Below are 15,741 nucleotides of genomic sequence, written 5' to 3' on the forward strand. Positions count from 1 at the left end.
AAGCAGGAGTCCACTCGCATGGTGGGACTTTCTCCCTTTCTCCTCCCTGCAAAAATCTGCTACAGAAGATCCCCCACCCCTCTGAAGCCGATTTTGAGGAATTGCAGGGGGCTGTGGGGGAGGGGAAATCACCCCTCCTGGTTCCACAGGAAAAACCATCATTGGATTCAGTTCCATAGTGGTATTATAGAACAGCATGACCAACTTCTTCTGTTCACGATAGGCCTAACACCTATTACATTCAGCCAAATGATGGACAATAAAAAATATGCTGCATACAAAACCTGGGACTTGCACTAGTAAGGTTCTCTCACTCAGCTGCCCTTCTGCCAGCGGGCAAAGACCCCTTTATTCAAGCAGGCTTTGGAATATAAGTGGGTCTGTTGGGTTGAATGCTGTTTTTATTATGTTATTGCTGTGTTTTTATTTTATTTATTTATTTATTGCATTTATACCCCGCCTTTTTTCCTTCTTGCAAGGAACCCAAGGCGGCTTATTGTGTTCTAATGCATTGTTTTATTATTGTTTTAATGACATTTTATTTATGATCGTAAGCCACCTTCTGTACCATTTTTCTTGGTAGAAAGTCAGGGTACAAATCAATCAATCAAGTACAGAAACAGTACACCAATGCCGCAGCACCCCTCCTGCTATCAGCACACAACTGAAGGGTTAATTTGCTTCAGTGTTCTTTCTCAACACAGCCTGGCTTCTCGGGATAAAACCACCACAGCCCATCACCAAATCTCTTGTCTTCCATTTTTCCACTGTTGCTTGGAGCTCTTCCAAGTTTTAATTTGTACAAGTTAAACACTTCATTCAAGGAACTGGGAAAATATACTGCACCTTTTTCTACTACACCCATTGTTAAAGGATTTCTAAACATTGTTCAACAGCTGGAGGATTTGGAATGCAATTTTCTTTCGTCAATCTTTGCCCTCCATAATGTTTCCATTCCAATTTCAGGGCTTTTAAATCCTAAGCCCGGAGCAAGAAGAGGGTGAACCCTCCCTTCTCACCCCAAATCTACACTGTAAGTTATGTCAACTAACCCACTAATTTTAATACAGGGGTGTCAACCCTCTTGCAGCCCAAGGGCTGAATTCAATTTCAGATAAGCTCTTGGAGGCTGCACTCCAGTGGTGGGCGTGGCCCAGGGCAAAGAGGGCAGAGCTAAAGATACCAGCATATTTTAGCTTAAACCTCTTACTGCCAGTTAACTATGCCTTAGAAGAGACATTCTAACCTTTTAGAAGTGGGGGAGGGGGGAGACACAAATTAAAGCCAGCAAACCATCAGGCCATCGGTTGTCAGGGGAAAGGGGGTGTGGCCAACTGGTGAATCTTAGAGGGCTGGACTGGAACCCCAGGTGGGCCAGATATGACTTGTGAACCTGAGGTTTGACACCTCTGTTTTAATACACAGGACCAATACAGGTTACATTTTATCCTTTGTTACTGTAATGGTGAAGAAAGATGTAACATTTTAAGTGTGATGGAGGCAGTTTGTTAAGGGTCTCTGGTGCTCTCTTACACACACACACACACACGCACGCACTCCCCGTCCCCCGGGTTGACCTGTGGAAAAACAGTTCTACAGCTTTTCAGAGTAGTTCAGCCTCAATGGGGGAAAGCCAGCTGTAACAGACACCTATTAGCTCACACACATTTCCCCACCACAATCTAAGTCAGTTTTGCAAACATTTGCAATTTTTCTCTTGTTTGGTAAGATGAAGAATGTTCACACAAATATATGCATATGTATCATTTTTTAAAGAACACAAGCAGGCAAGTCACTTGATGCACAAGGGAAGGGACAAGATTGAAACTTGATCCAGTAAGCCAGCTGGCTACAAGCCTACTTCTAAACAGTGGTTTAAGATGACTCATTAGAGGAAAGAATATTGTCAGAGCATCTGTAGCTTACATCTTATGAAAACAGGAGGCAGGGAGCAACTAACCTGGATGTTCAGAGCTTGGCTGAACAAAAGCAAGCAAGGACAAGGCAGGAAAAAACACAATGCACAAGTGTTAGAAATGGTGGAAAATTAGCAAAGCAGCAGCACTTCCAGGAGAGTTTATGGAAGAGTAGTGGATAAAACTAACAAGTCAAAATGATGCTGTGACACAAGGTCAAGGTCACCCCTAGACTGTGTCAAAAGGAGCAGAGCCTGCACAATTCTGGAAATTATACTCATTTTCTACTCAGTACTCATAAAACCACAACTTGAATCTTGTGTTCAGTCCTGGGGAGTACCCTTCAAGAATGACGCTGGAAAGGATTCAAAGGAGGCCTATTAAGATGAAAGAGTGTAGACGATAAATCCTACGAGAACATGCTAAAGCTACATCCAAGCCTAGAAAAACTAGGTACGGGGGGTGGGGAGAGAGAAATCAAACAGTTTTTAAATAGGGGGTTCAAAAAAGAGGGATAATTACCCCTATTAAGCGACAACTGATTCCAACACCTTTTCATGAATACAAGCAGAACAATTTTAAGGTGTGTAACTTACACAGAGAGGAGAAAGACTACTGTTCCCTCCAGGTTAACCACAACTGTTAGCATTCTCCAGGAGCGAATGAGATATCCTAACAAAGCATATTGGGCAATTCCCACAGCAAAGAACAGGCCACCAATTGATCCTAACATAAGGCAGATAGAGAAAAATGTGTTACTGACCATGTAATGATGTTTGCTAACACAGGCACTTTTAACAAAATTATCAAGCAGAGAAGGCTATCTAAACAAAGATGTAGAAACAAAGAACTTTATGATGGAAGCAGGTAGGTTTAATTAAACAGGGAAAGACAAGATAAACTAGACTACCACCTGGCCTTTTCTGCATTATGTTTAACTGCCAATATCATAAATGATTATGGGAAGCTGCTTATATTTAAAGACTAAATAACCATTTGTCATAAAATATTCGTAAGGCAGAAACCACTAGGTGCAAATATGATTTTATGTTGAACTGATTCAACATGTTTTGATCATAGACGTTTTTCCTTTGGAGAGAAACTAAGAATTAGGAGAGGAAACCTAACAAGAACATACTAAACCCACTAGTATAACAGATCCTATTCTTATAAAAAAAATTACTAGACATATAAAATTACTAGATACATAGCCATGTCTTAGACAAAAATGTACACTAAAGGACTTGGAAAAAAGTACATCCTAGCAGAAACCTTAAAGCTGATAATTTCTAACAGTTTCATCCATTATTGTTCATCTTTTACTCTGAACAGATATTGACCTTCCAAGTCCAGAACCATTTTTAAAAATTTGCACAAGATTAAATGTATGGTATTTCTAGACCTCAGTGCACTTACCATTGCCTCCAACAGCCAACTCGGGAGGAGTGTGCCAATCACTATGGACAGCAAAGCACCCCACCCATGCACACCAGGGAGACCTCTGAACGCTTGGGTGAATCCCAAGGTATGCAGAAGTACAAAGAAAAATTGGGAAAAAACCCGAGGCAAATTCCCTAGAGAAAGGCTCCACAGCCCCACACGCGTGCAGTAAATGCCTGATTCTCCAAGGTACATTGTGCTAAAAATCCAGTAGGGCAAGGATCCACAGGGCATGTTTCCAAAGGCCGCTCTAGGCTCCTGGTTTGTGTGCCAGGGGAAGGAGACATAAGGAGGAATGAGGGGAAGGAAGGAAAGAAGAGAGGCAAGATGTAGGGGGGCTGAAGTAGCTTAAAATTTAAAGAAGGAACTGGAGGAGGGACAATGAAAGCAAAAACTAGAATGAGGGTAGGCGCAAAAAAGCAAATGAGCAAGGGGGCACAAGTAGATGCAACTGGGAGCAGGATGTAGGAGAAGGTGGAGGCTGAAACAAGAGCAAGAGACAAGAAGCGAACACGCAAATCAGTGAGGATGGGGTAGGAACAGAGACGGAGAGGGGAAATGGGAGGACAACTGACAGAGCAGAGGAAGAAGAAAAGGGGAGTGGCGCAAAGTGGGAGACATAGCAGGAAGGGAAGTAATAGGACATGTCGTGGAAGACAAGTGAGAGACAGTAGTCTAGGGCTATGTGGGACAGTAAAGTCATTAATCCACACAACATTTTGCTGAAGGTCCCACAGTAACCGGTTTCACTACTGTTTAAATGACAGATACAAACAGAACATGATGCAACAGTCAAGTCTCAAAGTTACAAAAGGCAGAAAGATTGTTGTACAATTAAATTTGAAAAAGAAGTCTGCAGACAGCATTCATGGGAAAGTGCTTCTAGTCATTGAGGCTACTTGAAAGTCTCAGTGAACTAATTGCAAGTCCAAGTAACAAAGGAAAGTTGAACCTCTCAACAACTAGTTAAGGCCTTCACTCGAAATAAAAAAATTGCCCCACTATTACTATATTTAGTTTTTGGCACTCCAAAATAGCATAGTTGGCACATTTCCCATCAACAGAATCATTTATTACATTTTTAAACTGCCCAATAAGTGAAGTTCTAATATACATGTCTTAGATAGCCGCTTTGCTTGACATCAGCAGAGCTAGACTGGTAGTTTGAAACAGTACAATACATGGTAGATTAGGTACACTGTCCCTATCCTGCAGACTGAAGTATGTGATATTTTAAATGTGTAAGAATAAGAATGCTCAGCTGCTTGCATCAGGACCTGCAGAGCTTCATGACTGAATAGGCATGCAATGAATACAAGCATAGAACTATTTCACACATTATAGTCAGGAGATACACCACATGCATCCTTTAATATGCAGGCTCATATTTGTTGGTCTGTGTATGAACTGTGGGAAGCCAGAGCCAATCACAGCTCCCTGCAGCATGTGTGCATGTGGTAAAAAAAGGGTGGACTTGCTTCTGAAACATTATGGGACTAACTTCATAGGTACATGCTGTATTCAGGGCCATATCTACTAATTTCATAATCTGTAAAGCAGCCCTGAAGTATCTACTTTATCCAAGTTTGTATGTGCTAGTATAGTTTAAGCCACCTTAATATAAAAATGCAGTAATTAAAAGCTATACCTGCCAGGGCCCAATAAGCAGTGCCCACACATTCATTCAGCAGGACAAAAGCCACCAATGACATTCCACCATTCATTACTCCCACCAAGAAGCGAGATACTGCGAAGAATTCATATGAAGGGGAAAATCCATTAGCAAGAGCAAACATGATGTCAAGGGCAAAACCTGGAAGGCAAACAGAAAGTTTTCCTTTAGAACAGGAGTTGGCAACTTGTGGCCCTCCAGATGATTTGGCCTACAAGTCCCATCATCTCTCACCACTGCTATGCTGGCTAGGGCTGATAGGAGTTGTAGGCCAAAACATCTGGAGTTACCCACCCCTACTTTAGAACTATTCCCAAGAGGGAATAGTTTTGTTTGTTTTTACAAAATAAGCCAGTTGCTGACACAGTAAAACCTTTTAATGCGTAACAGCCATGTGCTGCTTGGTGGTCATTTCCAGTGGTATTATTTATACTGGATCTGCCACAGCTTTAAGAAACAACAGCCACTGCCACCAAAACACCTGAGATGAGGACTGTTGCCATCTTGCCCGCATAGCCTTTTCTGGGGAGAGAAAGAGGAAGCATACAGGAACCATGCTTAGATCTGCAGCCCAGAGGAGGATAGCTCATGCCTCCTATAACTGTCATCTGTTGCCATGTTTCCCTGGGGGTCAGAAATAAGAGCTAGTAGTCATGTTTGCATGAGCCTTCAGCAAGATTTGTGTTATTACTTGAGTGACTTATTCTGAGCTGCCTTGGATACCTGCATGGGTGAGAAAGAAAGCTACAAATGTTTCAAACAATAAGAAATAAATATACAAAATACTTGAACAACAGGTATCTAGATGTTTTATTTGCTTCAGACAAGTAGGTTAGAGCTATAGTGTTGTAAGAACAGGACCATCTAGACAAGGCATGGCCTACCAAACTCAGCACAACTCAGTCTCTCTACACAATACAGATCAGAATATATCACAAAAGAAACTGCAGCAAGATCCTGCATAGCAAATGTTTTGGATGACCATGACAAGTCAAGGAACACATGCTAATAGAAGAGTGAACCCCCCAGCACATAACAGCATCCAATCACTAGTCAATTTGACACAAAGGACAAAATTCCCCCAATCCCAAAAGTGGCAGTTAGTCCCCAATTAAAAGCCACCCATAGATTTTTTTCTCACATGAAATCTCATTAGAAAACTCTATTATCAATCCCCATCCCCTCTCTATCTGCAACAGCCTCCAACGCCCCAGAGAAAGGTAGCAGACCCCATAAAATGTGGAGAAGAAGACTGAAGTATTTGAAGTACAAACAATGGGCTACTTCAGTACAAGGCTCCCCTTTAAAACATCAGGCAGCAGTCAGAAGACCGCCTGCTGCACGGGGCTTTCTTCGGCCTTTTTCTTGTACAATCTAAAGATGAGCCCAAGCTGAGGAAGCCTGAGGTTTTCGTTCCATCTTTTTCTAACATTGCTTACCTACAAGGTATACTTTTTTCCGTCCAAAACGATCCGAGAGCTGTCCGAAAGTTATCACTCCAACAAATACACCACTGAAGAAAAATGAACTGGCAGCACTGATCTTGTATGATGTGTTGCCAATTAAAAACCACTAGGGGGAGAAAAAGCAGTGTTAGGCAGAATCCAACAAAAGACTAAGAGCTTCTTCTGAAAATACAGAATTATCTTCTTAACAGGATAAAAACTAAATATTATTCAGAAGCAACCTTCTTGCTCATACTTCAGTGCACTCTAGTATATTATGCACCCAAGGACTAATACCAGACGGAGGATTCGATTTTCCTGATGCAAAACTGAAAGTATTGCATCTCAGTTTACTGATTTCTCTCTGTAGACACACTTGCATCTCTATTTCCCATGCACCACATGCAGGCAGAGAACCCAGACAGGGCCATTAGAACAACAAACACCTTTCAAGCATTGACTGTCACATATTGCAGGTCAATAACTGGCACAATAACTCAAGAGATCATATTCTGCAAGGTCATTGTCACATGATTATGAAAAACAGCATAAAATTATACCACTGTTATTTGAGCAAATTAAACAAATGTGGCAAGTGTGGCAAGTACAGTCGCTTTGGTCACTGCTAAAACCCACAGATACATCTATGCCTGAGTGCCATTTTTGGTGGAAAGGCAAGGTCAAATCAATCAATAAATGCTTCATAATTTAGCCTCAGTTCTTATCTTCTCAGAAACAATGGTATGTTTCAGACCTAAGCTTCTTATTGGAATAAATAGTACATAATTACACAAAATGATATGGGCCACATCCTTTGAAGTAAGGCATGAATGAATGCAGTTCACATCCTAATATGCTGTATGGCACAGCTTGATAGGAAGGAGGCTGTGCCACATTCATGTTATTACTGAAACATAATAGCATTTACAAAATGTGTGCATGTGCTTAAAATGGGGCTGGAATAAAGGAAGTAGCCAGTTTATTACTTCATTATTCCAGCCCCACTTTAGAGAGTGTTAGGCAGACTTAGTCTTGGCTAGATACACAACCAATTCAAGCTGCACCCAGTTCCCCCCACCCCTATGATTCTGCTTAATATCCAGTCTGAAGAAGAGATCTGTAGAACTCAAAAGCTTGCTCACTATTTTGTCGCATTTTAGCTGGTCCCAATAAAGGTATTATTTTACTGTAAATTTTAGATTTTTTAAGGGCCAGCACAGCTACCTACAACTTTTGTAACACTACTTTAGAAGGTTAAGAGTATCAAGGCTTTCCATAAAACATCCTATTGTTTCATTACCTCAGAGGCTATTGATGTAAAGTTGCTGCTAAAGTGTACATGTTTATGAACTTCACTCCCATTGGCTGTCAGGAGCCACTTTCCGAAAGCTCTTTCTTTATTTGTTGACTCATTATTATGGCTCTGATTAGCTGAGATCCCTTCGAGATCCCAATAATAAGGTGGTGTTGCCCCCACCAGGGCAATGAGGATTGCTTCACTGGCTACGTAGAGCTGAAACAATAAGAAGCAGAATGAAGATCAAGCTCAGAACAACCAACAACATTCGGGCACTCAAACAACCGATTTCTATGATCACACCTAAACAGCAGCTCAAAAGTTCTTTGCCTTTCAGATTAGATTTTCAGTATTTCTGGTTTATCAAATCAAATTTTTCATACACTTCAGCTTCAGGAACATTACTCCCATATTGTCAATTCACAGTGGCCTGGTTCAGACAATATCGCAGCTTGTAAATATATGAACAAGCATGTTGCCTGTGCATGAGCTCCTTTATGGTTTGAGCAATCAAACCAAGAAGCTTTTAATTAAGCATAGTTTCCCAGTTCGGATGAAAAGGGAAACTATAGTTAATTACAGAATACCTAGGTTTGCTCACACTGCAAATGGAGGAGTAAAAGGGTTGTGTGCATGGCCAAAAGGCTGAAATATGATTGATAAGATTATCAACAATAATACCAAGACAACACTAACAAGAAAATTGGCACATTCCTTTTAAAGCAATGTGTTTTCCTCTTCTCCACCTTACTTCAACTGACCTGTCCATGCACAGTAGCATCTACCAATGCTCTTCTCCAGGTGCCTCACCATCAATGGTGAGGCAAGTGGCAGCTAGAGAGAAGGCATTTTTGGTTGTGGTGCACTGCCTCTGGAACTGTCACCGTACAAAGTCGCCTGGGTGCATGCTTTGCTATCTTTGAGGCATCAGGTGTCCTGCTCCATTGTGAATTCTGTCATCCCTACTAGGCTCAAGTAAGTGGACACAGGGTTGAGTGGCAGGTGAAGTAGTTTGGAGTAGCACAGGTTCAGAATCCTGGACAGAACTATTGGTATTAACTCAGGGACTGTGTTCTCAAATTCAGCACCATTGACAGCGATATTGCAGCTAGGTAAAAAAAAAAAAAAAACCTTACCCCAGCACAGGCTTAGAACAACTGACAGCATTTTACAGTCAGGGCAGGAGAGTCCTTCTGGCAGCTCCTCCTCCTCAAGTGCTGGATCTGGTTTTAAAGGGCCAGTGCCCTTTCCTGTAGTCGCTGGCTTCGTCTAGGTGGCGAGGGTCTGGGGTGTGAGGAGCTGGTTGGGGCATCCTTCCCAGGGCCTCTCTGCTCACTGGGGGAGTCTGAGGTCCACTTCTCCAAGTCAGAAGCCAGCAGCGCCTCCTGGGGATCGATTGGATGGGGTACAGTTTCCAAAGTGGAACACCCTGCTTGTGAAGGTCCAGGAACTGGTTCCGATTCCTCCTCGGAGTTGCTTCCACTGGAACCCTCAGTTTTCAGAGGGCTCTCCGTCCTGGGCCATGACACCAGGAAAATACTTTTTTTATTTGCCCAGGCCTTGTTAATTATTTTAATTTTTTTTAATGCATCTGCTATTTTAACTACTGTTTGAATTTTTAATATTGTTTATTGTATTTCATTGTTTTATTTGTTGTAAACCACTGTTGAATCAATGATGAAAAGCAGTATAACAATCATGGAAATAAATATCCCAACCTAATTTTATATCCTTATAATTTTATTTTTCCCCTTTCTCAGTAAAGAACACACTTGGATCATCATGCCCATTCTTACATTCATCACCTTCCCAAAATGGTTAGTGCCATTCCTGATATTTAACTACATTAATAATTTCAAAACTGCAAGCTGCAAGAAACAGATGAATAATTAATAAAGGCCCCTAGTGAGCCCAAAATAGCCAACTGCACTGAAACTGCCCATTGTCTCTTCATGATTCATTACTCTGGCCTGGCCTCCTAAAATGCCTCCTGTGGTAATCATCCTGCATCTCTGCATCAGGCATGATTGGAACACTCAGCATCAGGCATGACTTGCCCTCAGAGCAAGCTGTGCATTGTATTTCTGCACTAGTTGCTATTGTGGGCTTGCTTCCTTCCAATCAGAAGGCATGCCCAGACCAAGGCCTCATGCAGAAATACAGGAGAAGGGTGTGGCGTTCATGCCTCTTACCAGTGAGAGCACCTCTTCAATAAGGTCTTTCCCACAGCAGGAAACACCTCTCTCCCACACCCCAGTATCGCTGCCACCAACACCTTTAGGCTCAGGTCCAACCCTTTACTCTGTCCTCAAGCTGTGAGCACACTGGCTTTATTATAACCCATATTATTCCCTTTATTACTTTACCCTTTTGTAGCCAAGAGCAGAAGGTGTAGGATTTTATAAAACAAAGAAGTCTTTATTAATTACAACATTAAGATGTTAAACAGTAAAGAAGTAACTTTTAAAGCTTCTATCTATGTATATCTTCTCTCACACACATACATTCTAGTCACTCTCACTCAGCACACTCTCCTCAATTTATCTCTTCACAATCAATCTCTTCACAGACCTTCTCTCTGTTCCTCTGCTGTTCTAAACATTGTCTCATCAAATCCCTATCCCATTCTAAACCGTATTTTTACAAACCCTATATGACCTACACAAGCACAGCTCCCTGCTTATATATCATACACTTCACCACGCCCTCACTCACTCAGCCAATCATCTCACATATGCAAATACACCATTCCTCCTGTCACTCATCCCACTCTCACCCTAGATATATTCACCATAGAGTATAGAGTCATAACAGAAATACACATCTATAACCACACACCTGTAATATATGTACATGTAATGTCACAAAGGGCTCCTCTCAAAGTGAGGAATTCTTTCATACACTCTAAAAGCAGATCTGTATAGGTGAAAGAGTTACGTGTACCTCCAATTTTAATTGGGGTGGTGGTCTGCACCTCAGCAGAAACACTGCACTACATAAGAGCCAAACATGTTTTCTGGCCAGTTTTAGCGAAATACACTAGAATTCACTTTTACTCAATAGTTACAACACACACTTGAACACTATGAATATCAAATCCCTGTGGTTCATAGCAGGTTGTAGGAACTTACATCTGAGAGTGGAACTGGAAGAAACACAAAGGCCATCAGGTATGACCCTGCTGCAGGATCACACACAGCCACCCACCCTCCTAATCTTGCAAAACAAAGGAAGAAGATGAAATAGCCCATCTCATGCATAATGCTAAACCATAGTTTAGCGCAATGGGAACAAGTCTTAGACTCGTATACTGTTCTCCCTTGTCTGTTTTCACATCCACATTTAAATTAACTAGAGTTCCTTGTTACATCCAGATGTATTGTAGATTTAGGGCAAAATCTCAGTATATGACAGGACTAGTAATAACCCTTTACGCTAGCTGAGCTCAGAAAGGAAAAGAAGTTCATGGTGCTCTTGAATATGGAGCTACGGTGTCCTTTCGGTATTCCTAATACCATTAACTGCTAGAGCCTGTGAGCAGACAGTAGGGAGTCCTGTGTTTCTATTAAATTTTCCTGAATCATATATCTTAGCTCTGATGGTACAGTATGTATGTTTATGAATGTTAGACCATGCCACCTGGGACAGTAATACCTCTGTTTGTTTTCAAGACCCTCTCTAATCCCACAATCTACACTTAAGAGGCCTAGTTCTCACTAAAGTGGCAAACCTATGTCTGAGCTGTGCTACTTCAGATTAGGGTCCACATGATGCAGTGTTCTTCCACACACAAAACAGCTCCCTCATAGAAAATAAGCATGTCAACGAGAAGAGTTCTAACCTAGAATTCTCCTTCACATGCCAGTTAGTTCCTTACATGCAAGATAATTTATGAGCATGCAAGAATATTCCATCACATAAATCCCCACCTGCAGTCTAAAGTGATACAAGCCAAACATAGATTTACCATTTCAGTGAGAACTAGGCCTTCTCAGTCACCAGTATAAAGTCAGCTTGCTGATATTCAAGATCAATTAGTAGAATGGTTTCCAGAGGTCCAGAATGTTCAGCTGGCCTTAGTAACCAAGGCAAAATTGCAATTATCAGAATGATGGCGCTCAGGGACAATGTTGTCCTCCCTTTCCTATTTTGAACATAAAAATGTATTAGGGGCTTAGCAGTGTGGTCCTGCATGGCTGAGTTGCTCCAAATGACTAAGTAGCTGAGGATGCCACCACCAACCTTGCCAGATTCAGAAGTAACATAGTTGGTGTGGCTAATTGCTTTGGCTGTTGGGTGAAGTTCTTTGGGTGCATTGGCTAAACAGCAGGGCTAATCTTTCTAGCTTCAAAGATGGGAAACCCAAGTTGGACACCTGGGATACAGCAGCTAAGGAAGACACCACCAGCCCTGCTAACTATAGAGAGGAAAGGAGGCATCCAAACAAAGAAGTGTTTTAGTAATAGCTGACTTCAATTATCCTGGCACAGACTGATGATGATTTATTGAATTTCTTAGGTGGCTTTCTCTCTAAAAAGAACCAAGGCAGCTTACAAAAAAATATTAAAACATACACATCATAAAATAGCTAAAAACAATTTCCATTAAAATACTAAAACATAATACAATTAAATCATCAGTACAGAATAAAAAGCTCATACATAGTATGCCTTCAAATGCCTGGGAGCAGAGGAAAGTCTTGACCTGGCACCAAAAACATGACAATGTTGCTGCCAGGTAGGCTCACTGGGAAGAACATTCCACAGTTGGGGCACCACCACAGAAAAGGCCCTCTCCCCTGTTGCCATCGTCTAAACTCCCTTTCAAGGAGGCGCTCTGAGAAGGGCAACAGATGTTGATCACACTGTATGGGTAAGAGACGCTCCATCAGGTCTTGTGGTCCTGACACATATAAGGCTTTATAGATCAAAACCAGGACCCTGAATTGGGCTTAGAAACATATAGGCAACCAGTGCAAGTGGCCCAGAATCAGTGTTATATGCTCAGACCTCCTGGTCCCTGTTATCAGTCTGGCCATCTCATTTTGCACTAACTGCAGTTTCTGGACAGTTTTCAAAGACAGCCCCATGTACAGCATGTTGTGCTCTGGCAACCTGGAAGTTACCAGAGCACAGGGTACTGAAGTCAGGTTATGTCTGTCCAGATAGCGGCATAGCTGAGCTACCTGCTGAAGCTCATAGAAGGCACTCCAGGACACTGAGGCCACCTGAGACTCAAGTCTCAATGGCCCATTTACACCTGAAACCTTGCCTATATCAGCCATTCATGGCGCTATTTTACGTAAGATCAAATGTGTGCATTTTTGCGATCACCATTCCCCCCCCCCCCCCGCAAAAGTATGGTCGCAGATCTCACCAGACGGGCCCGGGGTGAGTGCAGGAAGCTAGGCGAGTGGGGGGGGGGGCGCGCTCGGGTCCAGGGGCACATGAGTGGGGACAGAGGCTTGGCAGGCGCCCAGAGAAGGGGGGGCATCCATCCCTACTGTCAGTGTTCTCAGAGCAAACTAGGCAGCAGTTAAGTTACTCCTGTCCAGCTGCTAGCTTTGTCCTTGACAGGGAAGGATGCTGGCTGTCTCTCTGTGAGAACCTAACCGGGGGGGGGGGGGCAGGGGGTTCAGAGGTGTCACATGGATTGAAGTGTCACCCTTGAAGAGCAGAATAAAAACACCCTGTTTGGGCAGAGGCCTCGTCGGTGGGCTAAAATCCCTTGTCAGGTAGTTATTCAGGAGGAGGGCTATCACAGCCACAGCTTCTTTTTTAAGCAGATGCCAAGGCTGTTGAGCCTTTGCTAAGAATATTCTTACCTTTACTACCCCAAATCCTCTATGTTTAGACTTACTACTGTCTGAGACTCTTGAGGCATTCTTCATTTGGACTCTCCATCCAATTTGGGCTCTTGTCTCTTTGAACTTTGTATTGTTAAGGACTGGCCATGAAAAGTACTGCTATACTTTTCACAGACCTTGAATTCTTGTTTGCTATGGATTTAGACCCATGTACCGTGGAGATACTTAAGTAAAAGCTATGATTGTCGAAATCTCTCTGTGTATAAGATTACTCTGGACTTACTCTTGAACGTGCCTTGATGCTTCGATTTGAAAAGCCTTGACTCATGTAGCATGGAAATTCCAACAAACATTTCAAAGTTAGACTAAACCTCTGCAAGCATAGATTTGTTTAAGTCTTTTTCTAGAACACTTGTCCTTGATGTCTAAAATCATTTACACCAAGAATCATTCAAGCCCCTTGCTCTGTATTTGGAAACCATGGTCTTGGATTGCCTGAGATGAATTACGCGAGGAATCTTCTGAGCCCCTTGCCCTGTATTCTGAGTCATGAAGATTGCAACGAGAAAACCAAGTTGTCTAGATCTGACATGATTATAAGTATTAGCTTTGGATTGTTTTAAAATTCCCTTTAGAGCCTATAGCTAATTGTCACCAGCTACAGTCAGGGCCAAAAATATTGGAACAAGGATAACTGTTTTGGCAGTTGGCCTCTGTACACCACCATATTGAAGATGAAAGGAAACACACCCAGATGGGAGCGAAGTCAGGACTTTCAGCTGTAATTCAAGGGGTTTAACAAAAGTAGGGCACTAACCATTCAGGAAGTACAGCCAGTGGCATACACACACACCCATTGTTGGTGGCTTATAAGTAATGGAATAAACCAACATCATTTCAAACTTAAGGATCGCCTTTAATACCTGGATGACAATCCTTTGCAGTCAATGACTGCCTGAAGTCTGGAACCCATGGACATGACCAAATGCTGTGTTTCCTCCCTTGAGATGTTTTGCCAGGCCTTCACTGCAGCTGCCTTCAGCTGCTGCTTGTTTGTGGGTCTTTCTGCTTTCAGTCTTGTCTTCAGTAAGGGAAAAGCATGCTCTATTGGGTTGCGATGAGGTGACTGTCTTGGCCATTGAAGAACATCCCACTTCTCTGCCTTGAGAAACTCTTGGGTAGCTTTTGCTGTATGTTTTGGGCAGCATTTGGCTGAATCTGAACAGAAAGAATAGCCATATACACTTCAGAATTCATCCTGCTGCTTTTATCAGCAGTCAGGTCATCAATCAACACCAGTGACCTGTTTCCATTGGCAGCCATACATGCCCATGCCATAACACTGCCTCCACCATGTTTGACAATGTTGTATGCTTTAGGTCATGAGCTGTTCCTTTCCTTCTCCATACTTTTCTCTTCCCATCATTCTGGTACAAGTTAATCTTGGTTTCATCAGCCCAAAGAACCTTATTCTAGAACTGGGCAGGCTTTTTTAGGTGTTTGCTGGCAAAGGCTAATCTGGCCTGTCTGTTCTTGAGCATTACCAGTGGTTTGCACCTTGTTGTGAGGCCTCTGTATTTACATTCATAAAGCCGTCTCTTGACCGTAGATGTTGACAATGACATGCCTACCTCCGCAAGAGCGTTCTTGATCTGGCTAGATGTTGTGAAAGGGTTCCTCTTCACCATGAGCAGAATTCTGCGGTCATCCACTTTAGTTGTCTTCCGTGGTCTTCTAGGCCTTTTGCTGTTGCTGAGCTTGCCTGTTCATTCCTTCTTTTTCAGGATGTTCCAAACTGTTGTATTGGCCACTCCCACTGTTTTTGCTCTCTCTGTCGGGTTTATTTTGTTTCCTCAGCCTAATGATGGCCTCCTTCACTCGCATGGACACCTCTTTGGACCTCATGTTGGGAGTTCCAGTGAAGAGCTACCAAATGCAAATGTAACACTCAGAACCACCTCCAGGCCTTTTCTCTGCTTGATTGGTCATGGGGTACCCAGGAAACAGGCCACACTTGGCCATGCAGCTGCTTATCAGCCATTCGTTCCATTACTTATGAGCCACCAACGATGGGTGTGTGTGTATGCCACTGGCTGTCCTTCCTGAATGGTGAGTTCCCCACTTTTGTCAAACCCCTTGAATTACAGCTGAAAGTCCTGACTTCG

At 42.6% G+C, this 15,741-nt stretch overlaps 1 protein-coding gene across 13 annotated transcripts in view; it reads right to left on the reverse strand.

Moving 5' to 3' along the window:
• SLC22A15 (solute carrier family 22 member 15) overlaps positions 1–15,741 on the reverse strand; it is a 71,392-nt gene that overhangs the window by 43,185 nt on the left and 12,466 nt on the right. For 10 of the 13 annotated variants that reach the window (XR_014787930.1, XR_014787928.1, XR_014787927.1 and 7 more), the window contains exons 2-5: positions 7,774–7,986; positions 6,468–6,600; positions 5,005–5,169; positions 2,513–2,642 (exon numbers count right to left, since the gene is read on the reverse strand). Coding sequence is in view for 7 of the 13 variants with exons in the window: in XM_084835410.1 (XP_084691536.1) it covers positions 2,513–2,642; positions 5,005–5,169; positions 6,468–6,600; positions 7,774–7,986 (641 nt within the window). In the remaining 6 variants the exon portion in view is untranslated. The remainder of the gene's footprint in view (positions 1–2,512; positions 2,643–5,004; positions 5,170–6,467; positions 6,601–7,773; positions 7,987–15,741) is intronic. The other 3 variants (XM_084835412.1, XM_084835411.1, XM_084835408.1) reach the window with 2 other exon arrangements.

The sequence above is a fragment of the Heloderma suspectum genome, chromosome 2 (genome assembly GCF_057233095.1).
Source record: "Heloderma suspectum isolate Gila_16-S chromosome 2, 16-S_ref, whole genome shotgun sequence".
In the NCBI taxonomy this organism is placed as follows: Eukaryota; Metazoa; Chordata; class Lepidosauria; order Squamata; family Helodermatidae; genus Heloderma; species Heloderma suspectum.